Source organism: Leuciscus leuciscus, assembly GCF_965113295.1.
Source record: "Leuciscus leuciscus genome assembly, chromosome: 25".
Lineage (NCBI taxonomy): Eukaryota > Metazoa > Chordata > Actinopteri > Cypriniformes > Leuciscidae > Leuciscus > Leuciscus leuciscus.
Window position 1 is genome coordinate 21,246,285 of NC_138724.1, and position 27,777 is coordinate 21,274,061.

The following is a 27,777-nucleotide window of genomic DNA, read 5'->3' on the forward strand; positions in this document are numbered from 1 at the left end:
AACAAAGCAACTGAATCTTGAAAATATGTCACATCAGTGAAAAAACACCCAGCAAGAGTGGGCTGACCACCGAGTGTAAACCAAATATTTGTATCATTTTACAAAGAGCTGAAATATTTTTTTTGTGCAATTTGTCAAAATAAAGGACTGTGTAAAGATTTACTGCAGCAACAAAACAAAATTGAACAACCACACACCTATAGATGTTTGCCGCCGTATGGTTCCCCTTGGTATACCCAGGAAGGGGCCTCTAGGACTCCCTGGCTGTTGTGGTGAGTCTACTGCTGCATCCTGACTATTGCAGAGAGACTACAAAAGACAGAATAAGGCTGACATGATAATAAGGACAAGTAGAATGCAGCACTTTTGCAGAGCATCTTTTCGAACTAGGCTTCACATAATATGTTGAAATGATTTCATTAAAAGAGACTAAAACGAAGAAATAAAAATAAATGTCAAGCAGTGAAGCATACTCACAAGCCTGTACATAACTACACTCTAATTTAGGCATGCATGGATGCATGCATGGGCAACAGTCTTACCAGACTTGTGAAAAGTGGTTATTGCAGTTAGGCTACAATACAATTCTTAACAATGCCACAGAACTCTAGGGGAGATTAGACAAGGCACGCTTACATTCATTTCAGGGCTGACAGCGAAACACTTGCTAGTTGGGCGTGGTTTGACCGCCGCCACCCTCAAATCTGTGTTTGAGTTGTCCCACATTGGTTTCTGGGGGGGTACGACCTCATCCACTTTATCTGTAAGACAACAGCATCTTAAATTAGAAAGCAGGAAGCTACATTTAAAACAAACTCAGTATCAAATATTGCTAATTTCCTCTAACATGATCCTCAAAAGCAGATCCGAAACCAAGCAAGGATCCAAAACCGAGCAAGAAAGGCGACAGAAATAGATACAACGACAATGGTCAAGGTCAAAGCCGTGCAAGCTTCCTGGTTCCATTGGAGAAATCTTAGCACTTCTTTCAACGGCCACTGCGCAACATGCTAGCATTTATTTATTTTTTTGACAGCTCCCATGCATGGGATGATTACTTAGTGTGACTTGAAATACAATCCTCTTCTTCAGACCCTCATTATCTGAAAGCTGATCATCTACACAGAAATGGAGGAAAGGGAAATTCAGAGTCTGATTTCCTAGCATAAACGTCAAAGACTGAATCTGGTAAGTCACACACACACACACACACACACACACACACACACACACACACACACACACACACACACACACACACACACACACACACACACACACACACACACACACACACACACACACACACACACACACACACACACACACACACACACACACACACACACACACACACACACACACACACACACACAAAACCCCCTGTACACCTGGCATTAAAATGTTTCGTATCTGGATATTCTTTAATTGGATTTAATTATTCTTTACAATCACACTCACACAATCACACAACTCAAAACGATTTCTGTCATGTTGACAGACAAAATTAAGGTATTGTGTTTCCCTACATTCTAAACATTCCCACAGTAAAATATGCTAATAAAGATTAAAAGAGAAAAAAGAAGAAAATAAACTTTAAAGTACCCAGGATTCAAAATCAGGAGAGATGCTGACAGATTTGTTAATTAAATCAGGTGACCCAAGCGCATGACTGCAGTATAATTTGTGTCAGATAATTATTGTAGTGCTGCATTATCATTTACAACTTTATCGAATGTTGTCAGAATTTGTGTCTGACCACCTCAGAACGCGGTTTCAGTGGTTCAGTTACAATATGTTTTACACTTGGGTGCTATTTATGTGGTCAAGTGCTGACCATACATATCTGGAAATGCTTGTTAATGCCAGGACTAAAGGGGGCCACAGTTACACCTCTTCATTCGGCATTATATGGATATATACACTCAGATTTAAAATTTTAAATCCCATCATAACCCTGAGGCGAAGCTTATTTTAAAAAGAATACTACCAAAACAGCCCATTCAGAAGAATCTGTCTAGTTAATATTCATAACAGAAAGCATATCTGACTGCAGAAAGAGTATGCATTTGTTTTTTGTTTTTATAAACAAGGTAATATCTATATATCTTGATAATATCTAAACATAGATTTAAAATGACTCTCTTTGATGAACTCAATACGTACAAGGCTGTTTTAAGGACACAGCAGGAGTACTATGCAGCCAGCCATATTATGTAAACATAAAACTAATGCTTACAACGGTTCAGAAAATATTGTCTTCAAGAAGACAAAGGAGTCCATTCAGCAGCCTAAAGATGTTGTATCATATCTGTGCATCAGTCACAGGTCATCATATTCCTGATCATTGATAACAGCGGTGATAGCTTTACAATGAAAATATGGCATTACATTTTGCAGGTGGAATGTTTCTATATTAAACATATGCAGCATTATTTCCATGGCAACGTCTTGTTTCAGAATGTTCTTTAAAGTAGTAGTTCTTTAAAGGAAGAAATTATCTTAAAATGTCCAGCTTTAGGATTTTATCTTCCTTTTGAGGAGCGAAATGTAGGCAGGATCCATTATATCAGTAGGAACAAGGACATGTATCTGAAGCCAGTTTTGGCATGGGAAATTCGTGGCTCTTGTTTTCTCAAGCGTATCCTTTTTATAATAGAAGTCAGGCTGTTGAATAATATATTCTTACATTGCACTTTTGAAGATCTAGGGGGTCAATAAGTGAAGCTAAAGGCTTATGGAGCATTTTGCAGTGTAAACACATTTGGTCTGTTTTCACAAGTAGTCTTCCATTCAACTGGTAAATTTTGATTATTGGAGAGAGAATACAAATTATTTGCACATTTCTTTCACTGAATCATATTAAAAAAGCTAAATTGTGTTAGAAAAATAATTACTGTTGCTAAGCTGAGGTGACAAATATTTAAAGAGTGCTTAGGGAAAACTCACCCTTCTTTTTCCTCAAAGTGGCTTTAACATAAAAGAACAATTCAGCTTTATTCAAGTATTAAAATTCAGAGATAATTTCCAGAAAACATGACGTGGAGAACCAACGTTTGGAATACACAGTATTCCTCCACATGGCATTGACCTGTGCATAATGTAATGCCATTTTAGACGGAAAGCAACAACAAATCCATGCAGTTAACTTTTCAACACTACACAAGACAAGTAGATTAGTATCCAATATAACAAAGTGACGAAAAAGACAATTAATTCCTGATTACACAATTTAAATAAGGATTTAATACGCATGTAATACTGCTTACCATTTGTGCCATTTGTTTAATTACTAATAATTAAGACAGCATGACCCATCAAACCTTAGATTTAGCTGTGGTCACCAGAATAAATCCTTCACAATCCAACAACGATCCGCTCAGGTGAAATGCGTAATGCTTTTACAGTGAATGTGAAGGTAGTACTTTTGTTTTCTTTAGTAGGGACTACACAAAAACTGTGTATGGACACAATGTCCATATAATCAAAAATCTCTGTCTCAAAAAAGTACATATAACAAAGTCACATGCATGCCAGGGAAGCACAGCAGTACAATTTGTAAAAAATAATTTTTAAAATAATCGTATAATACCTTTATCCACTTTTAGGTCAGCATGCAGGAAAACAAAACAACATCAAAGTTCATTTCATAATGAACGGTAGCTGTAGAACAACAAAAAGTGTCACAGGTTAAAGTGCATTCACAAGACATTTTTGCGCTTAAAAACAGCTAGACGTAACAGAACAAAATGGAACTGAACCTTTTAACTTGACATGTCGTCTTAAAAATGCAGCTCTCATGTCATGAGACACCAAAAACATAACACAATGCAACGTAACCTGTGTGAATGGTCCCTTATCTTGTTAAAAAGTATAAAGAGAAACTAGATATTAAATTAGATGCTTCTGCTTGGCTAGACTGGGCTTACCTAGGTCTTCTAGCTCTGAGGTCATAGATTTTGAACGCATGGACAAGGCTGTGGAGGGAGCCCTCCGTGGTGGTGGTGGTGCTATAGCAACAAACCAAAAAAAAAAAAAAAAATAGAGCAGGTACAGTAGATGCTTTCGCCATGGGCTGTAGCATTCCCATGGGGAGGCATTGTATACAACAACAACTCATGCATTCAAGGTTTGCCGATTCACATTTTAAATAATGAATGCAAAAGAAGAACTTAAAACACAAATTAATAGTGTAATTAAAATCAGTGATTAGTAAAACTAACATTAGCATTATGGAAAAGCAATGGTTAGAATCACATGAAAGGAGTTTTGTCAGCTTAATTTTCATACGTATGACTAAACATGTTCTTTCATGATCCAGTTAGTCGGGAAACCCTGAACAAATCAAGACGTTTACCTTTCTTTCGAGCCGTGTCATCAGGGTCTAGATTTCGACTGACCGTCACCACTTTGATGATTAAGTGGTTGCCGCCGTGACGAATCATGTTGACCACTTGTTTGTGGCCCACTTTGACAACATTGTCCTGGTTCACCTATAAAAAGAGGAACAATTAAGCATCAGCAGTGGTTTACAAATTATTTCCTTTACAATGAAAATGTCTTTTAGGCATGTTCAGAAGGGCTGAGAAGGTAAACTTGACAACCGCACCACTGCGTAAAGCGCCACCGCGGTGGCTGAGTAGCACCGGCGGTGGTCCGCCAAACACATTTTTCTGTATGTGAATGCTGTTTTACATGAATATTATGACACGAGTGAAGCACAAAGTTTTGTTTACAATAGAAATAATAGGTTAGCAATTAAATGTTACATCGCAGCCATGGAAACATTTGGATTCATGACGATTCATTAGACCGTACCATAGTACTGAGACCGCTCTCATTAGAGTTTTGATTTGCTCTTAGCATCTGACCCTGTTGTATATCTCTATTAGTGTTATTGGACCTTAGTGTTACTGGATCTTAGTGCTGCATTTGATACCATCGGCCATAACATTCTTTTGAATAGACTCGAAAATTATGTTGGCATTAGTAGAATTGTTCTAGCATGTTTCAAATCATACTTATCTGACCGTTATCAGTTTGTAGCAGTAAACGAAGAGATGTCATATCGATCAAAAGTTCAGTATGGAGTACCACAAGGCTCTAGCCTGGCAAGCCAGACCTACATCAAGATGTTAGGTCTGGCAACTCACTATTGGCACGGCTCAATCCGAGGGGCAGGATAAACGGTTGTCTTTCAAAATCCCTCTGCACGCAATAGGATAGCGCTACAACCAATCAGAGCAACGAAGAAGGCTAGTTGGTATATTAAACTTTTGCCGTATCCAGTCGGCAAAACTCCGAACACATTTTTAAAAATGACTTAAGTGCCGTTCTTTGCTTTTTTCTCAAAGAAAAGCTTAACTCCAAGTCCTCCAGAGTCGCGGCCAAAGCCGATTCGAAAGACCGCTGTTCGCCAGCAGCAGCAGCCATTCTTTGTTTTCAAGTAGCAGGGAACCGCCGCAACTCTGTCATCATTATGTTAAGCCCACCCCGCCTACTCTACACACGATGTAATTGGCCTGACCTGAGTTTGGTTTTTCCAGCTCGAAAGTCAACGGAGAGTTGCTAGACCACACTGGCTGCAAAATACATTTTGCTGCCGCAAGGGTGTGTCTAGATTTCTAGGCTAACAAGGCTCAGTACTAGGACCGTTGCTGTTCAATCTGTACATGCTACCCTTAGGAGATATCATTAGGAAGCATGGCATTAGTTTTCACTGTTTTGCTGATGATACTCATCTCTATATTTCTTCACGCCCAAACGAAACGCGCCAATTCACAAAATTAACGGAATGCATAGCTGATATAAAAATTTGGATGACTAGTCATTTCCTACTACTTAACTCTGAAAAAACAGAGATTATAATTATTGGACAAAAAACGTCCTCAATTAATAACCTAGAATACTGTCTAACACTTGATGGCTGCTCTGTCAAGTCTTTATCGTCGGTTAAGAACCTGGGTGTGCTCTTTGATACCAATCTTTCATTTCAAAGTCACGTTTTTAGCATCTGTAAAACAGCATTCTTCCATCTTAAAAATATATCTAAATTACGACATATGCTTTCAATAAAAAATGAGGAACAGTTAGTTCATGCGTTTATGACCTCAAGGCTAGATTATTGTAATGCTCTACTGGGTGGTTGCCCTGCACGCTTAATAAACAAAGTCCAGTTGGTCCAAAACGCAGCAGCTAGAGTTTTCGCTAGAGTTCTCACTAGAACCAGGAAGTATGACCATATTAGCCCGATTCTGTCAACACTGCATTGGCTCCCTATTAAACACCGTATACATTTTTAAATATTGCTGACTACTTACAAAGCACTAAATGGTTTAGCTCCCCAGTACTTGAGCGAGCTCTTAACGCATTATAGTCCTTCACGTCTATTGCGATCTCAAAATTCTGGCCAGTTGATAATACCTAGAATATCAAAATCAACTGCTAGCAGTAGATCATTTTCCCATTTAGCACCTAAACTTTGGAACAGTCTCCCTAACATTGTCCGGGAAGCAGACACACTCTGTCAGTTTAAATCTAGACTAAAAACGCATCTCTTTTACCGGGCATTCACATAGAACATTATACATTTCTATTATTCAAATCAGTTAAATGATTATTAGGCTGCATAGATTAGGTCAGCCGGAACCGGGGACACTTCCTATAACACCCGATGTACACCACAACAAACCCGTCTCCATACCGGCGTGATGACTCCGACCTCCAACCAGATGGAACTGGATAAATATTCTGAATGTTCTGATCCAATCTAACTTCTGACCTGTAATGCTGCCTGAATCATAATCATACACTGTTCGTTCATTGGCCAGAGGAGATCTGGCCCCCGACTGAGCCTGGTTTCTCCCAAGGTTTTTTCTCCATTCTGTCACCTGATGGAGTTTTGGTTCCTTGCCACTGTTGTCTTGGCTTTTGGCTTGCTTAGTTGGGGACATTTAATATTCAACAATATTATTGATCTGCCTTACTTCAGGTGGACGAAGACGCAATTTTCTTCTAGAAACAAACTTTGTTGTATTATTTTTGTTATCACTATGAAGCTGCTTTGATACAATCTGTATTGTAAAAAGCGCTATATAAATAAAGGTGACTTGACTTGACTTGAATGATAGAGTTGTGCGTGAGCCCATAAATTTAAGCTTTGTCGTCTTTGTATTCTGGTTTGCGATCTGGTCACACGATTATCAGCGAATTTAACAATATTCCATTAGTTATTCCACTGGACATGGAATCTCGTTTCTTTTCCCAAATCTTCACTCACGTCACGACTTCACAGCCCGTTTTCGAAGGGAATTATAAACGTTTCTTCCTTGGTTCGCTTTTAATTAGGCCTATTATATTCACATTCTTTACTGTGGTAAAGTAGACAAATAGCCTACCTTTTTACTTGCATGTCAAATTCTTTTTAACACAGTTTGTCCTTGTTATTAGACTTGGTAAGGCGCTTTATTTGTAAAGCGTGTTTCACATGTGCGGGTGATTTTAGTTTCGCTTTCTCTGGCAGCGCCAGAGGTTAAGTAACCATTATTAACTGATATTTATTTAATGCTTTACAGGCTTTAGTGTGCTGTTTCTTTGACGGAATTGCTCAAATAAACACGCATATCTGTTACGAAATGGACGTTTGAGCCTAGTTTATTTTTATTTTATTTTATTTTCAAAACAACCCCCCAACCACCACGCCACTGCCGGTAGTTGGTCCATTACCACTGCGGTGGTAAAAAACTGCCACCGTCACAGCCCTAATGTTCAGATGTTTACAAAGGAATAAAAAGTCAAATGTTCTGTTGTCACAAAATGGCACTGTTGTGCATAATTCATTTCCTGCTTTTTGCTGTAAAAAACAAAAAACAGCAGACGAATTATTGTGTTGATGTACATCTTACTGGGCTGGATATACCATTTATTCTTTTTTTTAAATATACACAGCCAAAACATAGCTATGTTCAGAATTGGATACTAGCGTACAGTACCTTTAGTGCATACATACTTATATAATGTATATAAAGTTTGGGGTCAGTAAGATTTTTAAAAATAAATAAATTAATACTTTAATATCGAAAGAACGTATTAAATTGATCAAAAGTGACCGTAAAGACATTTACAGTATAATGTTACCCCCAAATATCACTTTCAAATAAATGCTGTTCTTTAAAATGTTCATTTTTCAACATTGATAATAATAGGAAATGTTACTTGAGCACAAAATTAGTTTCTAAAGAATCATGTGACACTGAAGACTGGAGTATTTTTTTAAATGCATGAAAATAGAAAAACTTTTTTTACTTTACATTTTATTTCATGATATTATTGTTTTTACTGTATTTTTTTTAATCAAATACATGCAGCCTTGGTGACAGGAAGAGACAGTGAAAGATTAGTTACTTGCTTGATATTAAGGGAAGGATACATTCTCATTCTAGAAAACATTGTACAAAAGTACAAAAATGTGTACAAAGGCATTGTCATACATTTTTGGGTAAATTTTTTATCAGAAGACAAAAGCTGAACCGTGTAGGTGCGTATTTCATTTACTGTAATTTTAGGAGTACTCTACAATAAATACGGCCTCAAACAAACACCCTAAAAGCTCATAAACCTCCAATCTTGATTTAATAGGCATAAACTTCGGTTTACTACATCATAGTGAAGTAAATTGATCGTGAGCATTCAGCCACCCAAAGGGTTATAAAATCTTGCAGGTTTGTAATGGTTCCTGGCAATGACACAGAACAAGCATCAACACCAAAGTATACTAGCCCTACTACATTTGCTATCAAAACATCATTTATCTCCCAATTGCCCTATTTAAACCAGATATACAAAGCCATTATTTTATCCACAATGTTTGAAAATGACCTTTTGTCTTTATACATTTTCTTCACTTAAATGGTCACAATTCCAGAGGGAGCTGTCATTGGAAAGGCATCAGAAGGTAGTAAATCAAACTGGGGTTTAAACGTTTAAGTGGGACATTCAATCTGACACCGAGCCGGTACTGGTGTGCTCAATTGCATTTAGCTACAGCAGAGACGTTTTGCCAATGGTGATAATCGTTGATATATGGGCAACATTCATCACCAGATATTTTTTCATCATCGCTTTTCAACAGAGGTGTAACCACAGTTTGGAAACAATACTAGATTTTTTTATTTTATGAAGAAAATTGAGTAGCACCTGCTTGTGCAAAACTCATGCCAGGATCTTGCAAGGGCATTGCTATGGTGTTCAGAAAGGTTGCTAGGGTGTTCTGGGTGGTTGCTAGGTGGTAACTTACTGATCCGAGGCAAAAGAAAACCCTCAAAAAATCTATATATAATTCTGCCAGGCAAAAATCTGAATGAGTAGAAAAGTAATATTACACCAAACCTCAACATGCCACATGATTTGACAATCACGATTGTCATTCCCTATCAAACCCTGACCTAAAGTAAGAGAAATAGCAATAGTGATAGTTGCCTTAGCAAGTAGCACTAATGACTAGGATAAAGATGTTGATATGCTTTGATATAAATCGCCTCATAAAAGGCACTGCAGGCAAATTAGAGTGACACCCCTGCTCCTATGGCATTTCTCTAGCAAAACGAGAAACACTGTGACTACGAAACAGATCAGCAGAGAGAAAATGAGAGAGACAGGTTTGGGAGAGATCTTAGAGTATGCCTTTTACCGAAGAAAAGGTTACGTGAATAAGCTTGGGTAACCTAGGAAACAGCCGAGAGAGCCGAAGTCGTCTTCATGACGAAGAGAGCTTTGCTGCTCCTTTTATTCCATCGTGTGTGTTTGTGTGATTCATAAATGCTGCGAGCGTAATGGAGAGCAAGGGACTACGTATGTGAGCATATGCGAGAGATTGCCATTGTTCCAATTAAAATAAAATTAGCTGTACACAAGTAAGAAAGCAAGCCGTAATCAATGTGGGATCAGGAGTGAAAGGCCCACATGCAGAGCCAGGAATGTTTTAAAAAAAAAGTAACAGCCTTTAATGTTACTCACAGTTATCTTTTCTACATCCCTACTGTGATTTTCATACTGTGCATTCCAAAGGCACCAGAAGACAAAATAACTGCATTACATCTTAGAGCTTGACCTTATGACAGATGATGTAAATTTAGAGAGAATGAGAAGGAGAGAGAGAGAGAAAGCTCTGTGAATCATGAGCTGTAATCGCAACTCTGTGCAGATTTGAGCAGTGCTCTAGTTTTTGGTGAGTGCTGAAGGAGGAGGATGGGCACAAATTTCCTAGCATTCTCACTGACCTCTAGTCTCTCGGCATGTCACACACTGGTAATGAGATTTGGGCTCATTTAGGAAGTGCTGGGACCAGATGTAGATAAAGCTCACAAAACAGCACAATCTCACCATGGCCACTTCATCTTGATAATCTCATTATGCCGGAGCAGAGCTAAATCCAACCAAGCTGAGCCAGAGCACAGGAATTTGATTTTTGTGTTGTTTCTGATACAAGGACATAGAATATGGGTTATTATTTACTCACTCTCATGTCGTTCCAAACATGTATGCTCTTTTTTCCCTTAAGATACAAAAGGATCATTTTGAAGAAACTTCTTACAGCTTTGTTAGTAGTGACCACAGGCTGCAAAACTCTAAAAAGGAACCTATAGCATCATATCTGATCATATGAATTACTTTTATAGTTTTTTTTTGGACAGTCTACAAATTATCCCTGCAGGTATACTGGTTTGGTACAGCATAAAGGAATTACATTGATTTATTTACCCTGATGCAGAGGTAGAAATTTTGAAGATTGTCCATCTGAGCAGGAATTAGCTAAAGAAGGCTGAACTACCTTTAAAAAAAGCAACTAAAGCAATATTATTTGAACCTTTATTTTATTAAGTTATTTTTCCTGCTTAAAGGTATAGCGGAGGATGTTTTACTTCCTGGTGGGTAGTCTAAACTATTGGTCCTCCTAATTGTCAATCATTCTGGTGAATCAATCAAACTTTTCAAAAAGTGGAGAGGGCGGGTCTTATCTAAAATTTGGAAAGATCCTCCGCTATACCTTTAAGCTGTTACACATCAATGTCAGGGGGAGAATGTGTAGACTGACCAATCAAAATGGATATGCAAATAAAGTAACATTAATTGTACAAAATAAAAAAATGCATAAGGATAAGAAAGGTCAGTAGCCAGTAACCTTTCAGATCCATTTGGTTCATTATCTATTTAGTGCATTATCAGGCCAGCTTGAGGTTAACGCAGAAGGTGGAGGGAGATAAAACATATATACATAAACTGGACAATTAATTCATAACAGATGGATAGACACTTTCTAGAAACTCCTCCTTGCCATAAATAATTTGCCATAATAAAGGAGCAGAGGAATAGTACACATTCATTTACAATTGTTTAGATAGATAAATATATAGAAAAATAACAGCATATGTGTCACGAGGGTGAGTAAATAATGATAGAATATTCATTTTCTGGTGAACTATTCCTTTAAGAGTTAAACATGCTGATCCGAGTCTCTGTGTGTCACGAAACTGAAATCAGGTTAAAGACAGCTTAGGATGCAAAAACTGGAATTTGGGAGGTGTTCTTTTTATACACATCTCAACACACAAAATGCCAATTTGCAATTCTAAAATTATCATTGATTATAACAGTTTGTGATTTCACGGTGCAATAACAGACATTAAAAAAACAACACGCGCACACACAGATCTTGACTGATGGATGTGTGTGACATGTGGTGAGCATCCCACACTTGATTAAAATCTGATGAAATTAGCAGGCGGTTATCCTCTGCACAGAGTCAGCACACAGGAAATAAACCATAAAACGATAAGCCTTCCATTTGGCTAATCAGATCAGTTCTGCTCAGGGTCGTTCTGGTCACAGTCTCAATACACACGTTTAAAAAAAAAAAAAAAAAAAAAGAACTCATAAACCAAATGAATTTCATTGCTTCTCTGCAGTCCCCAGATGCACCACACAATTTATGCTTGCTGTTCTATTCAAGGACCTTAGAGATTCTCTGTGTGTGTGTGTGTGTGTGTGTGTGTGTGTGTGTGTGTGTGTGTGTGTGTGTGTGTGTGTGTGTGTGTGTGTGTGTGTGTTCACGTGCTGTTCATCCAACTTGAGAGTGTGTGTCTGTGTGACAGAGAATCTACAGGGACCTCCATATTTCATGAAGGATGATTTTGTGTCACATCTGGTCACTTCCAGAAGAATAAAGATGTGTACTGCACTGTGCACTCACACACACACTCTTTTTACACATGCACTTACTGACACAAACAAGACGTGCAAGCACACACACACACACACACACTCATATATATACTTGCTCACTAAGCCATTATGTAACAGTCTATCCATGTTCACCCTTGTGGTTACATAATGCCACTCCGTGAACTAGGAGACCCCCTCCAGGTATCTCCACATAGACAGAAACACTAAATAGTAAGTAACAGAACAGTGAGGATGCATGGACAAGGGAAGGCTCTTACTATTTTATTTAGACCATAAAAAACAGGACCACTCGTCTACAGACCAGCAAAAACCATCTAAACTAATGTTATATATTATAGAAGAAGACTGGAAAACATTATTTATGAGGGTTTTTGAAGCAGGTTTTGAAAAGGATGCAATTTGGAGGTGTTGGCCCACAGGGACCTGGGTTTAAGTTTAATTTACATTTTAAACTAATGTATGCACCCATATTTATAATATATGATAAATGTAATATACAGGGCCTAAGGCTGCCGACACACTGGCTGCGTGGCGTGTCCGTTTTTATTTCGGCTCTCATGTTAACAGGTTAGAGCTTGCACACTGCCTGCGTGACACGTGCGTCTCAGGCGCGGCCCGAGCCGCGTGGAAAACGTGTGCATGCTAGAAATAGAACCGACGGCTATTTTTCACGCGACACGCAAGCGCGTTGGAAGCGTTTCCAGGCAAAATAGAATAGGAAAAGATGTTTATATGTCATTTTGACACGAATACATAATAATAAATGACATTTTGATGTTTGAAAGTCTCTAGGTTTTGACATAAATGCAGATATAAATGTAATAAAAAAAAATATCAATGCTGTCAATGCAGAACGAAATATTCTGTAGCCTATTTTGCCGTCAATACTGCCGATGTTGTCTTTGCTGCTATATATTTATGTTTAACATGAAGTATAGGCCTTCCACAACTCTCTCCCCATATGTCGAATATATCACCAATGAGGCTTATCATATGTCACCTAGCAGCAGCAGCACCGCGTCAGACATGTTTCTGGTGTGACAAGACATAGAAAACGCCACGCAGCTGACACGCAACAGAAACGCCACACAGCCAGTGTGTCACCGGCCAAAAACGAACTTTTTGCCTCACCTGCCAATGGCCGGTAGGGGTGTCGAAATTAATCGTTTCTACGATGCATCGCGATGCAGACGAGGACGATTCGGTATCGGTTCAGTAATAGACCATAACCGATTATAATGTACTGACGCTTTTCTGACATCATTTGTCGCGTACGTGCTTTGTCGCGGTAGCATACAATGGCAGAGGGAGGAGAGACGCGAGTGCGATAAAATAAAAAATGCTCCAACTACTTTAAAAGCCTACATCTGGGCACATTTCGGCTTTTCTGAACAACCTGGTAAGCATGACCTGCAGATAGGGCTGGGATAAACGATTATTTTTTAAACGATTAATCTAGCGATTATTTTTTCGATGCATCGATTAATCTAACGATTAATTTTTTCAGACCGATTCGATTTCGATATCTCCCCATTAATTGACTACTAACAATTTATACATGTTGATTTACATATCTGAATGAAAAAACATGAATTCCTTAACATTGCAATATGTTTATTGCTCTTAAAATTACAAAATAAAAGACTATACAAGTGCAAAGTAATGCATTCTTAGTCAGAGATAGCATTCAATAAAACCTTAAAGCCTTGAAAACACATAGCTTACTGAAACAAGCTTACTGAACACATAGGGCCTAGCTTACTGAAAAAAAGTTCTTTCAGATGAAAATAACAACAACTTGATGACTAGCATTCAATAAAAAAATAAAAAAGGTCACCCAAAATACTTGTTTAGAGCAACTGAAAGAATACAGTAACCAATGTAAACTTGAGGGCTTTAAGCTAATACAGAGAGTGCTTTTCCAACAAAATAAATAAATAAAAATTAATAGTGGGAGCCAGCAGCCTGTCATGGAGAAAAAAAAAATCTCCGAATGCTCCACGTGAAACTTTGGTGTTCCGCCCTTTTTCTATCGTGTCTAATGATTTTGGTTAATATGCACGAGGGAGAGAGAGAGCAAGACAGCGCTCGTGTAGTTTGAAGACTGAGTGCGCGAGCGCGCGTGAAACTTTGGTGTTTTATGGCAAGCCAAGAGGCTCAGAAATACGCCATAGATGAATCGCGTTTAAAGCCAAACGCCGTAAAATACGGCGTTTTAAACCGTATTGGACGCCGTAAAATACGCCGTTGTAATTACAAACGCCGTAAAAGACGCGCGAAATACGTCAATGACGCCGTATTTGACGGCGTTTTAGTGTGCATGGAAAGCGCCGCTTTTTACGCCGTTCATCTCGCCATATGACGCCGTAAAAAACGCCGTTTTGGTTGCACAGAGCGCGCGCTATTTACGGCGTTTTGCTTATAGTATAATGAGACACGCCCACTGATTTCCACAGCCAGTAAGTTTGAACTGTTCTCTCCCAATCAATGATGAACTGAGTCAGACCAGACGAATTCAGCACGGATCATTTGTGGTAATCCAATTCGTATGCTTCCAAGGAATTATTAATTTTATGTTAATTATTAATATTAATCCAAGCTAAATAATAAACTGAAATTAAAGAAAATATTAAAGATCATTCAAATCAATAAAGCAAAATGAATAGGATTTTCACATTTTAAAATTTGAGCCGGAACATGTGAACATGGGTGACACATGACTTGCCTGCTTGTTGTGCTAGTTGAGATTGCTGTTTGCCTCGATCGTTTCAGGGAAAAAAATGTCAAAAAAACAGCAAAGTTTGCTTAAATTTTTAAAATACGCTGGCCAGTCAGATCCCAAACAAGCAAAAATCGTTTCCGCTGATCAAGAATGTGGAGACCATGGTGGACACAGCAGTAGTATCGACATAATATCTCGTTATTTCGAGATATTTCACATATTATGTCGAAATAACGAGATATTATGTTGATATAACATTATTATTAATAATAGCCTACATCTTTATTTGATTGTGCTGAATGTTGCGCTTGTTCAATTTAATAAAACTTTAATTGTGATCATTAAAATAACTGAATATTAAATATTTAGTGGCCAAGTTTTGCGCAGCTCCCCCTGTCAATGATCTAGCACCCCCTCAGCACATGCGTTAAAAATTCTCTGGCGCCGCCCCTGCAGAGAAGCTACGTAGGCAGTGTAAATTTTATTTATTTTTTTCGTTACCTCCAACCCCCGTTTTGAGTCGCCGGATTGTTCAGACATTGTATCAGAATTATGGATAGAGTATAGAGTTATGGATGTTATCCTGTTTTTTCTCCGTTCACAGAAGCACTACAGGTGAATACGATGATGAATCCCCCTATTCTGTTGCTGCTATTTTACATGCAGGCTAAAACAAAAAAAATATTTTTTGGTAGGCCTATTTTTAATGGGTCACAGTCACTTGTTCATTCTAATTTAATTTAATTTTAATTTAACATAATCTTGTCGGTTAATGAATGGAAGATCGCGTCGGTTGAAGGTGGAAGCAAAAAAAACCCGAAATGAATTCAGTTTGTTGATAAAAAAAAAACAACCATTTCTCATTTCCGTTTAGTTTAAGTTTTTCAACTAATAGTTATATTTTCCTTTATTTCAGGTTTATTTCGATTAGCATTTCAATGTTTTTAATAGTTTTAGTTTTACTTAACTAACCCTGCCTGGGCAAAACATCGACAGAACTGTCAATTTTACAACTCTTTCAAGCCACGAATTTTTACAAATATTCACGAATTATTTAATGCCGGTCTGGGACACAATATTAGGCCAATCACACTCATCCAGGCCAATTAACCTACAGCTATTGTTGCAAGCATAATTTACATTTCTTTTAAGAATAATGACTCAAATGTGGGAAAGAAATAACTAGGCTATGTTATTTTTATTAATGAATATAATATGAATAAAACACGAATTTAATTAGCCTACAAAAATCGGAACACTATTTAATTCTGGAAGGAGAAGCTTATATACCTACCAACAAATCTGCCACATTTTTTAGAAATAGCAAAAAATACATTCGTCTTATTTTTTTTTCAAATAGGCCTATTTAAAACACACAAATTCATAGGGCATTCTATGGGTTATATCAATATGTTGTTATTCAGCACTTAGATGGAAATGTGCCGAGTTAAGCCAATACGACCTGGATTCTTTTCCTTGTTTAATAACTCCTCATATACGAGCATAAGAATTCGAATTGGATTACCACAAATGATCCGTGCTGAATTCGTCTGGTCTGACTCAGTTCATCATTGATTGGGAGAGAACAGTTCAAACTTACTGGCTGTGGAAATCAGCGGGCGTGTCTCATTATACTATAAGCAAAACGCCGTAAAATAGCGCGCGCTCTGTGCAACCAAAACGGCGTTTTTTACGGCGTCATATGGCGAGATGAACGGCGTAAAAAGCGGCGCTTTCCATGCACACTAAAACGCCGTCAAATACGGCGTCATTGACGTATTTCGCGCGTCTTTTACGGCGTTTGTAATTACAACGGCGTATTTTACGGCGTCCAATACGGTTTAAAACGCCGTATTTTACGGCGTTTGGCTTTAAACGCGATTCATCTATGGCGTATTTCTGAGCCTCTTGGCTTGCCATAGTGTTTCGCCCTTTTTCTATCGTGTTTAATGATTTTGATTAATATGCACGAGGGAGAGAGAGAGCAAGCAGCGCTCGTGTATGGCAAGCCAAGAGGCTCAGAAATACGCCATAGATTAATCGCGTTTAAAGCTAAACGCCGTCAAATACGGCGTTTTAAACCGTATTGGACGCCGTAAAATACGCCGTTGTAATTACAAACGCCGTAAAAGACGCGCGAAATACGTCAATGACGCCGTATTTGACGGCGTTTTAGTGTGCATGGAAAGCGCCGCTTTTTACGCCGTTCATCTCGCCATATGACGCCGTAAAAAACGCCGTTTTGGTTACACAGAGCGCGCGCTATTTTACGGCGTTTTGCTTATAGTATAATGAGACACGCCCGCTGATTTCCACAGCCAGTAAGTTTGAACTGTTCTCTCCCAATCAATGATGAACTGAGTCAGACCAGACGAATTCAGCACGGATCATTTGTGGTAATCCAATTCGTATGCTCCCAAGGAATTATTAATTTTATGTATTAAAATAATCCAAGATAAATAATAAACTGAAATTAAAGAAAATATTAAAGAACATTCAAATCAATAAAGCAAAATGAATAGGATTTTCACATTTTAAAAGGGTGTCACACAGGGCTTAATTTGAGCCGGAACATGTGAACATGGGTGACACATGACTTGCCCGCTTGTTGTGCTAGTTGAGATTGCTGTTAGCCTCGATCGTTTCACTCAGGGGAAAAATGTCAAAAAGACAGCAAAGTTTGCTTAACTTTTTCAAATACGCTGGCCAGTCAGATCCCAAACAAGCAAAAATCGTTTCCGCTGATCAAGAATGTGGAGACCATGGTGGACACAGCAGTAGTATCGACATAATATCTCGTTATTTCGACATAATAAGGGGACATTCTAATCTGCAATAAGCCACATTAAGCGTTCTTATAATGGTTTTCTATGGGGGGAAAATACTTAACGTGTAATTGCGTTCTGGGCTCATCTGATTTATTTTATTTTTTTTGTACATAGCATAGCCCACATTGTTATGATTTAAGTATCATAATGATTAATAAATGCACGCACAATTATCCGTGAACTTGATTTGAACAAATGCCTTTCAACTTGTGTGTGCAAAATTCAGTATTAAATGAATGTGCAGCAATTTGTACAAATAGAGAGTCTGTAGGCCTACTGTACTGTTGTAGCCATTAAATAAGCGCATTTAGTTTCATATTTGTTAAAATATTATATATAAATATATGTTATTTTTTCCATTTATGTTGATTTATGAAAAGTGAACAGCACGAGTAAGATAGGATGCGCAATATGAGACATGGAGAGGTTCAGACATGATTTTGACCAATTCATTAAGTTTTGTTTTGTAGAAAACCTTTCTTTAAAGTGAATTTCGTTTTGTATAAATTGTATCTTAATTTTAATAAATTTTTCATCAACCAATTGCGGACAATATAATCATGGAGGCGCCCGCGCGGTCTCTTGCATTGCACGTTAACTGGAGCGCATCTCATCCTAACACTTAACGAAACTCAGTGTATGCCTCAGAAATACATCAAATACACAAAGCTTGAAATGTCTTTAAACTAAATAATAATAATAAAAAAAAGGCTAGGCCTACTCTCTGATTATGTAATCCGTTATGTGCATTTCTCTCTAGGTGCGTTATGGCGATCGTCAACTTCATGTTTGCAGCAGACAGTCAGAAACACTAGTTTATTAATAAAAATCAATGCACACGTCACCGGATTTACAAATGCACATCTTGCTTGTTGCACGCACACATATTATGTCGAAATAACGAGATATTATGTTGATATAACATTATTATTAATAATAGCCTACATCTTTTTGAATATTTGATTGTGCTGAATGCTGAATGTTGCGCTTGTTCAATTTAATACAACTTTAATTGTGATCATTAAAATAATTGAATATAAAATATTTAGTGGCCAAGTTTTGCGCTGCTCCCCCTGTCAATGATCTAACACCCCCTCTCAGCACATGCGTTAAAAATTCTCTGGCGCCGCCCCTGCAGTAGGCAGTGTAATTTTTTTTTTTTTTTTTTTTTTTTTTTTTAACCCCCGTTTTGAATCGCCGGATACGCCCGAAATGAGTCCAGTTTGTTGATAAAAAAATTATAATTCTCATTTCCGTTTAGTTTAAGTTTTTCAACTAATAGTTATATTTTCCTTTATTTCAGGTTTATTTCGATTAGCATTTAAATGTTTTTTTATAGTTTTAGTTTTACTTTACTAACCCTGCCTGGGCAAAACATCAACAGAACTGTACATTTTCCAACTCTTTCAAGCCACGAATTTTTACAAATATTCACGAATTATTTAATGCCGGTCTGGGACACAATATTAGGCCAATCACACTCATCCAGGCCAATTAACCTACAGCTATTGTTGCAAGCATAATTTACATTTCTTTTCAGAATAATGACTCAAATGTGGGAAAGAAATAACTGGGCTATGTTATTTTTATTTATTTATTTATTGTCATTTGCTGAGTTTGCTCCCCTTGCACCTTATGTTTTATCTTTTAAAATGACGGAAATTATTTCAAAATTCGTATTTTAAAAACGGCTTTACTCACTGAACTTCTATACCCACAAACGGTTGACTTTTTCCCCCAAGTCGTTTATTTCACTATGAACTGGACGATGGAAAGGGCAAAATATTTGAATCTTCATTTTACAAAAATATATTGGATATAACGAAATGTAATAATGCTATTTAATGAATATATAATCAATGTAATATGAATAAAACACGAATTTAATTAGCCTACAAAAATCGGAATACTATTTAATTCTGGAAGGAGATAGCTTATAGACATACCAACAAACCTGCCACATTTTTTAGAAATAGCAAAAAATACATTCGTCTTATTTTTTTCAAATAGGCCTATTTAAAACACAAATTCATAGGGCATTCTATGGGTTATAATATTTTGTGTTATTCAGCACTTAGATGGAAATGTGCCGAGTTAAGCCAATACGACCTGGATTCTTTTCCTTATTTAATAACTCCTCATATATGAGCATAAGAATTGGATTAAATGATCCGTGCTGAATTCGTCTGGTCTGACTCAGTTCATCATTGATTGGGAGAGAACAGTTCAAACTTACTGGCTGTGGAAATCAGCGGGCGTGTCTCATTATACTATAAGCAAAACGCCGTAAAATAGCGCGCGCTCTGTGCAACCAAAACGGCGTTTTTTACGGCGTCATATGGCGAGATGAACGGCGTAAAAAGCGGCGCTTTCCATGCACACTAAAACGCCGTCAAATACGGCGTCATTGACGTATTTCGCGCGTCTTTTACGGCGTTTGTAATTACAACGGCGTATTTTACGGCGTCCAATACGGTTTAAAACGCCGTATTTGACGGCGTTTGGCTTTAAACGCGATTAATCTATGGCGTATTTCTGAGCCTCTTGGCTTGCCATACTCGTGTTGTTTGAAGACTGTGAGTGCGCGCGCGCGGCCGGGGCTCTCTCTCGTACGCGCCCCAGCAGTCATTCTATTCTACATCACTCACCGATCAAATAAGGATTTGACAGCCGCCAAAAAAAAGATCAATGCAGAAAAACCCCTGGATTGGTTATATAACGTTGGACAGAATGTTGATCCGGCCATCGCGTATATTCAGCGCACATAAGGTAAACGTTTTGCAAACGTTTTTTGGAGAAATAAAAACAGGTCGACGAATCGATGCGCATATTTTGCGTCAACGTATTTTTTGCGTCGACGTCATCGATGACCTCGACGCGTTGTCCCAGCCCTACCTGCAGAAGACACGCGCTGTGTGCGCTCTTGTCACGCACAAATAGAATATGCAGGAGGTAATACCACTAACTTGATAAACCACGTTAGCCGTTTTCACCCCGAGCTGTTAACGCCTGGCAGAGTCTGACTGCTTTAGAGTTCAATAAAACTACTAGCATAACTTATATAAATTTAAAACATAATTAAATACAAGTAACAGTAGTTTTCAGGTAGAGATGAGCTCCAACATCACCCGAATCCGCAGCCAAAAACAAATCATCCATCCGCCCCAATAATTTTCTCTGATTTAAGTATCCGCACCCGATGGTCAAATTACAATTATTCTGTGTTGTTACGCGTGATTATAAATGGATGATCGTCACCTTCAACAGCGGACTCGGCGACGGTTGATGCGCGCATCTTTAATGGTAACATAATACACTGATTAATGAGCGCTGCTTTTAAATGAACATTTCTTTAAAACAAAATTTATGACAGATTTTCCTTTGCTTAATGGCATAAACAAGCTTTACTCCCTTGAAACTTAAACCGGAATGTAACTGTTTCTGTCACTGCGACTTCCCGAACAGGCGAGCACACGCACACACACGAGCGCACACATCACTTTTGAAGTAAAATTGAAAATTGAGGATGCAGTGCATCGTGATATCGAATTGAACTGAATCGATGACATGATAATCGTAATCGAACTGAACCGTGAGACCAGTGTAGGTTCACACCCCTAATGGCCGGTGACGATTTTTTTACCAGTCATTAAACTGTTTTTGCAAAAACAGCCAGTTATGACACCAAACTTTTAGATACCAGTGAAAATTCACAATTCTCTATTCCAATTTCAATAAAACTACTAGCATAACTAATATAAATTTAAAACATAATTAAATACAAGTAACAGTAGTTTTCAGGTAGAGATATTGAATAAAGTAATAAAATGTAAAATAACACTGGATAGTAGGGATGTCACAATACCAAAATTTCAGTAGTCGGTACCGATACCATTAAAATTTTACGGTTCTCTGTACCAATTTCGGTACCACAGCAAAATCTGTTGGAACTATTTTTCTATTTTAACTATTATAAAATAATTATCTCCAAATTGTACATGCTTCATTCAAAATCAGGCATTAGATATGTTCAGTTGAAAAATATGCATAACCATTTAATACTTTTGTAAGATGGCATAAACATAAAATAAATGTAAAAAATATAGGCCTACTGTTCGGATTGGAAAAAAAATAAGCCCTGACATTATGTGCTCCCAAAATCAGCCCAACCAGTCCAATGCTGATGATAATTAAAAATCAAAAAAATGTAATAAAACATCATACAACTCTACAAATCCACACGGCTCCGATCTCTTAATCCCCACGTCAAATCCACTATCATTACTAAACATGACCCAACGCCAACATCACACTCTCTAATACGAACTAGAGAGCTTGCAATCTCTGCTCCTCTGGCCTGATTTAGAGATTTACAGAAGATTGTCAGAGGGCTATCATCCAGCCCAGATAAAACTCTATCCCGTCAAATGAAATCTCCCTCTTCTTGGTACTTTCCAGAAAGGAGGGCGCTCTTTTGTCTTGAGTGGGGATAATTACGAAGAGTACAGGGGATCTGTACTCTTCACACTCAAACACACACGCACTAAAGCCTCATCCATTTTCCTGTCTGCATTGCTCTACGATAGCAGCACAGCTATCGGCTTGGCCTGGCCTGCACTTAAAGAAAGGTTACATGATAAGACCTCTGTGGTCAAGTCCTCTATTGAGGAGATTAAACACAAGATAGTGTGAAAGACTCACTGAGAGTTTATAGAATTTCCATTAAAGATAAAGAGGCTGCCTAAACAGCACTTGGAATAATAAAAAAAAGTATAAAAATGCTGTAAACAGCATTTCAGGATGCCAGCTATGTCCTGACACAAACAGAGAGAGTTAAATGGAACTTTACAACTATCATGACATTTCTAAATACAAGTTTGTCAAATATTTTCAGGGCTAGAAAGTATTTGTTCTGACAATAATTAAACATTTGTCACAATTTGGTTTGTCAATTTTCTTATTGCTACGACTGCCTGCAATTATTATTATTATTTATCCAAACAGGAAGTAGATGGATGCCTGATGCATTTACGCATTGTAATATCCATAGTGCAAGCCTGTTTTACCATACAAATACCATATTTTGTGGACACCATACCACAGTATTTCTTGAATCAAATCGTACAAATTGTACTTGGGTGGATCCATTAACTTATTTTTTAATAATGTCACGATATAAGGTTTATATGAATGTATAAATTTGACTATAAAGGCATACTTAGCCTTATTTGCTAGTTTATTTGCACTATTAATAAACAACAAATGAATGTTAAAAGTAGTCCATGCATGTAATATATCAATTAATATGAGATTGGAACAGCTGCATTTATAATAACTATATAAGAGTTAGAAATATGTTGTTTAAAAAGGTTTAAGATGAAGCATGACACACACCAGGACCAGTGGCGTAGTGGACGGGCACACAGGGCTCAGCTATCGGCCTTATCAAGAGGATTTGGCATTTCCAATTAATGTGTTAAATTATTACTAGCCTACTACTTTTATTATTAAATTAATATTAAAATGAATTTCCCCCACAATCATTTTATAGTGCATCACCCCAAAACCGACGCACTGCGAGGAAAACAAAAGATAAGATTAGCTTACTCCTTTCAAAAACAACTTGTTTAAAGGGTAACTAAACCCTAAAACAACTTTTTTTAGTTAATGATCTGTAAGACTGGGGCTTTATTAGTGCTGTTCATTGATTCGAGTAAATGTTTTGACATTTGGGTATAAAGTGTTTTAATTCTACAATATATGGTGTAAAAACTTCTGAGTGCTGCCGTCTTCGAGTTGCACGGTGGTTACTGCAGTTGAATTTTCCTATTTGAAGTTGTTTCCCCGCGTGATGTAAGCAGGCTCTGCCAACGGCTCACTACCCACGCCCCTGGCACGAGCTCACCACACCCTTCGCTAGCATCGTCAGTAGGGCTGTAATCTCCCAGTCGATTAGTCGATTATTTGGTCGATACGTTCTGGCTCGACCAAAATTCTGATTGGTCGATTTTTTGCCGCGTTCATTTCATCAGTTTTGCCGCGTTCATTTCATCAGGTGGAAAGCACTAATTGCTAATGGGGGTGTTTTCAGAGCACCCCTTTTTCACAGGTAACAGTCTGACTTCAGAACACCCCCCTTGTTTTCACTTCTTTTGGATTAGCCCAACCCACTGGAGAAGAGAGACAGATTGAAGAAAGTAGGCTACTAGAAGGTTTGCTGAATATTATTTATTTAATTGTGAGAGCGTTTAATTCATAGTCAGTCAGTCAGTCCTCTTCTACCATGTCAACAAAGACATCGGCAGTGTGACAGCATTTTTTTTAAAAGTTAAGTCTATTCGTGTCTCAGCCGTGAAGCTGAGCTCCACAGAGCGGCTGCACAGAGCGGCTGAAATGATAGTGTCTGTCAGTTATTATAATACATATGACAAAAACAATTGTCTAAATTATGTTGCATATTCCTCAAAAGTTCTTGTGATGATATCACTAGTTGACAACATAGTACTATTTTCGGAAATCATAGGCTATGATATTGCGCAGGTAAACGTGATGCAACGCTGTTGGAACCGACAGACTCGTGTGTCAGACTCATTTCAGTGCAAAATAATTAGGTCAAAAACTATTTAATATACTGCAAAAAGCCTACAAGTTTTTTATGTTTATTTATAATTAATTTAGGCGGACAACAAGGCGACCAATACTGCGCACAGTGCGCAGATAATTAATTTAACGTTTTTTTTTCCCTAACGTAATTTTTTGTCGAAAATTCAGTCTACCAAGATTTTCTTTGGTTGATTACAGCCCTAATCGTCAGCATCGGGAGTTAAGACCGCAGTTTGAGCCAGCGGCTCGAATTGATAAGAGATGCTAATACAATGCTAAATCATAAATCAAAATTGTATGTACAATAACATTACGATGTCCAGAAATCGATTTAAATAGAACATTGTGTTTAATTTGTTGTTTAATGAGATCTAATATATGTTGTTAGTGCGGAGAATTTTCACGTGAAATAAATACATAGATCCGACTGTTCTACTGTACTATAATGTCAGATATATATAGTGTCAGAGGTTCTGGATTCTATTCCGTACTAAAAAGTATAGTTTTTTTTTCCTCATCAAAACCGATTATGTTTATCAGTGGTTGTATATCAAGCAGGGACACGTTTGTGTGCATTTTCTTTTGTGATTTACTACTGGGGAGGGCATTCCAACTTCCTAAAGTAGTCATCTACTTGCATACACTAGCACGTTCAAAAGTTTTTGCTTGTTAAGATTTTTGTGATTTTGAAAGATGTTTCTTAATCAAAAATACAGTAATACTGTGAATGAAATATTACAATTTAAATATATTCTATTTTAATATATTTTAAAATATAATTTATTCCTGTGATCAAAGCTGAATTTTCAGCATCATTATTCCAGTGTATTACTTCAGTGTCACATGACCCTTCAGAAATCAATCTAATATGCTGCTTTGCTGCTCAAGTAACATTTCTTTTATTATCTATTTTGAAAACAGATGTGCTGCTTAATATTTGTGTGGAAACCGTGATACATTTTAGAAAGGATTTTTTTGATGAAATAGTTCAAAAGAAAAAAAGTATCATGATTTTACTATTCCATACCATAATTGAAAGAAACTGACACATTGTTTAAGGGACAGTTGCATTGTCTTCAGAAATCAGTCCTGTGAGCATCAACATGTCAAAAAATCATCTCACAGCTTAAGAATTCCTAAAACAGGCTTGAAGAGACGGAATGACGAAAGCCAGCCTCTCAGGAGGAAACCGTCATATAGCATATTGCAGTTAAATGCATGCCTAAACAACCATGAGAGCGAATTTCTAGCATGTAGAGTCATTCGCCGCTGAAATCCAAGCACTCAGGTATTGGAATCCATCATGGAGGTGCATTTTTGTATCAATACAAACAGGAAAAGAAATGTTTACATGCGGCCCAGTGCTGCACTCCAACGACGAAGAAAAAAAAACCCTCAAACCTCGCTTTCATCACTGTGCTCAGACACAATGCTGGTGTCGTTGCTAGGCGACCGTTGCTCTGTGTTACAACATGAGACCAGGACCATCACATACACGCATGAGGAAGGTCAGTAACATCACTGGATTCCGTTATTTTTGGAAATATTAAAAATAGGAAGATCTATTCCAAGATGTAAAACATAACATGTCGCTTGAAAATGGGAATCGTGCAACGTTGCGGCAGCTAACTTTTCATTTAGTGTCACAGAGCAAACACTATGTACTGCGCTATACTTGGTGAGGAGCAGGTTTTGGTGACAGGTTGTACGGTTATCAGGCCATGAGGACGCTTGCAGGCATCTCCTACAGTCCACAGACTTCCTCCCTGCTGGTTCTCTCTGTGCACACAGAACATTCTGGAGAGAGAGCATTACTGCCGAGGAGAGATGTCCAACCATCAACAAACACATCAACCGGCCATCACATTCAACACTAGCAATTTTTTGAGCTACATAACCACAATTACATATTTTCATGACATTTTTTTTTTACCCCGTCAGCATGACAGTGCGAAATATTCACAAGGACCAGAAATACTTCAGTGCTGCTGCTTGTTTAAACCACTAAAATAGTTTTAAAGCAGGAGACACATTTTGTGTCAGATTAGGCGTTATGTAAATGCAATGCATGTGCAAATCGTATCAACAAACATCCTACATCCATGAAATAGCCTGTGTGAGCTGATATAATTATTAAAAACATGCCATTACACGCCATATCCATGATATTCCAGTAGCTTGCACTCCTTTTTTTATATCACTTGGTGAGCCCTGCAAATGCATTATGGGGTCAGTAAACATTGATTATTTTATGGAATTGATAACTCATGCCCTGGGATACAGTATTAGATCTTATATACAGAAAAAAGAAGAGGGGTAAGATGCACAAATGCGATCAGATGAGAGTAAAGAGAGAGAGATACTCGTGCCCACACACCAAGGGCAAGTGGGTGTAGATGTATTTTCAGTAAATCCATCATTCTATTTTGTAGCTTCCTGGTTGATCACTAGCGCTCTTCATAAGCTTTAGTTTCTTACAGAGTTTCTTTTAGGAAATAAGATTAATTCATTGACTCTCAGAAGCTTGGGGAAATGTAGGAGTATTTGCTATTAAACCTGTGCTGTAAAACCTGTGCAGTTCACAGAAGGTGAAACATATATGTTTTTAAATATATTTGATCGACTGAAAGCTTTCGTCATAATCGTGAAGTAAAACGAGGTTGATTTCTTTGGAAGAGCTTTGCCTTGCTTACTCTATAAGGCTTGATTATCCCTGGGCCCTGACACATCCGTACACCAAAGTGTGAGAGAGCAAAACGGCAGCGTCCAAACCTGATGTGGGCAGTGAAGCTTGCTTGGCTCCTGAGGGACTGACGGTCAATATCATCGACTGGACGATTAAAACGTGTTTATTGTTTCCGCTGTTTTTAAGGGGGGGGGGGGGGGGGGGGGGGGAGACGATGAATGAATGTATATAAACAAACACTTGCTCTCGAAATGTTATTCTAACCTTTGAGTATTTTTACATACACAAATACATTGTGTCCAAGGATTTTGATCTGAAAGTCACCTCTAAAAGTGGTTAATGCAATATTGCATTTATATACACTTAAGTTGTATATTTTATACACAACATAGTAGTTGAGTGAAACTTCTCAATTTTTAAATCAAGAATTTAGCTAAAAAAATGTATAAGACTACTATATGTTTATAGCGTGTCACTGCAGTGCGTCAACTACCCATTGGATACAGAATTTTGTGGTTACGGAAACTGTCATTAGTTCAACGTAGTGATAACGCACGTTAAACTTCCTGCAAAATGACATCATTAAAATGCAGCTCCCATTGCTCTATCATAGAAACATTCTGGCTTAGATACTTTAAGACTTGGATTACCGTAAGGAGCTAATAATTCATGAAATCTTTGCCGCTCATGAGAGCCAA

The 27,777-nt window shown here is 37.8% G+C and overlaps 1 protein-coding gene across 1 annotated transcript in view; it reads right to left on the reverse strand.

Annotated features, from left to right (window-relative positions):
* Window positions 1-27,777, reverse strand: part of shank2b (SH3 and multiple ankyrin repeat domains 2b) — a 107,885-nt gene that overhangs the window by 7,632 nt on the left and 72,476 nt on the right. Inside the window, exons 17-20 of the mRNA XM_082160306.1 lie at window positions 4,358-4,493; window positions 3,921-4,010; window positions 637-761; window positions 198-309 (exon numbers count right to left, since the gene is read on the reverse strand). Of these exons, the coding sequence (XP_082016432.1) occupies window positions 198-309; window positions 637-761; window positions 3,921-4,010; window positions 4,358-4,493 (463 nt within the window). The remainder of the gene's footprint in view (window positions 1-197; window positions 310-636; window positions 762-3,920; window positions 4,011-4,357; window positions 4,494-27,777) is intronic.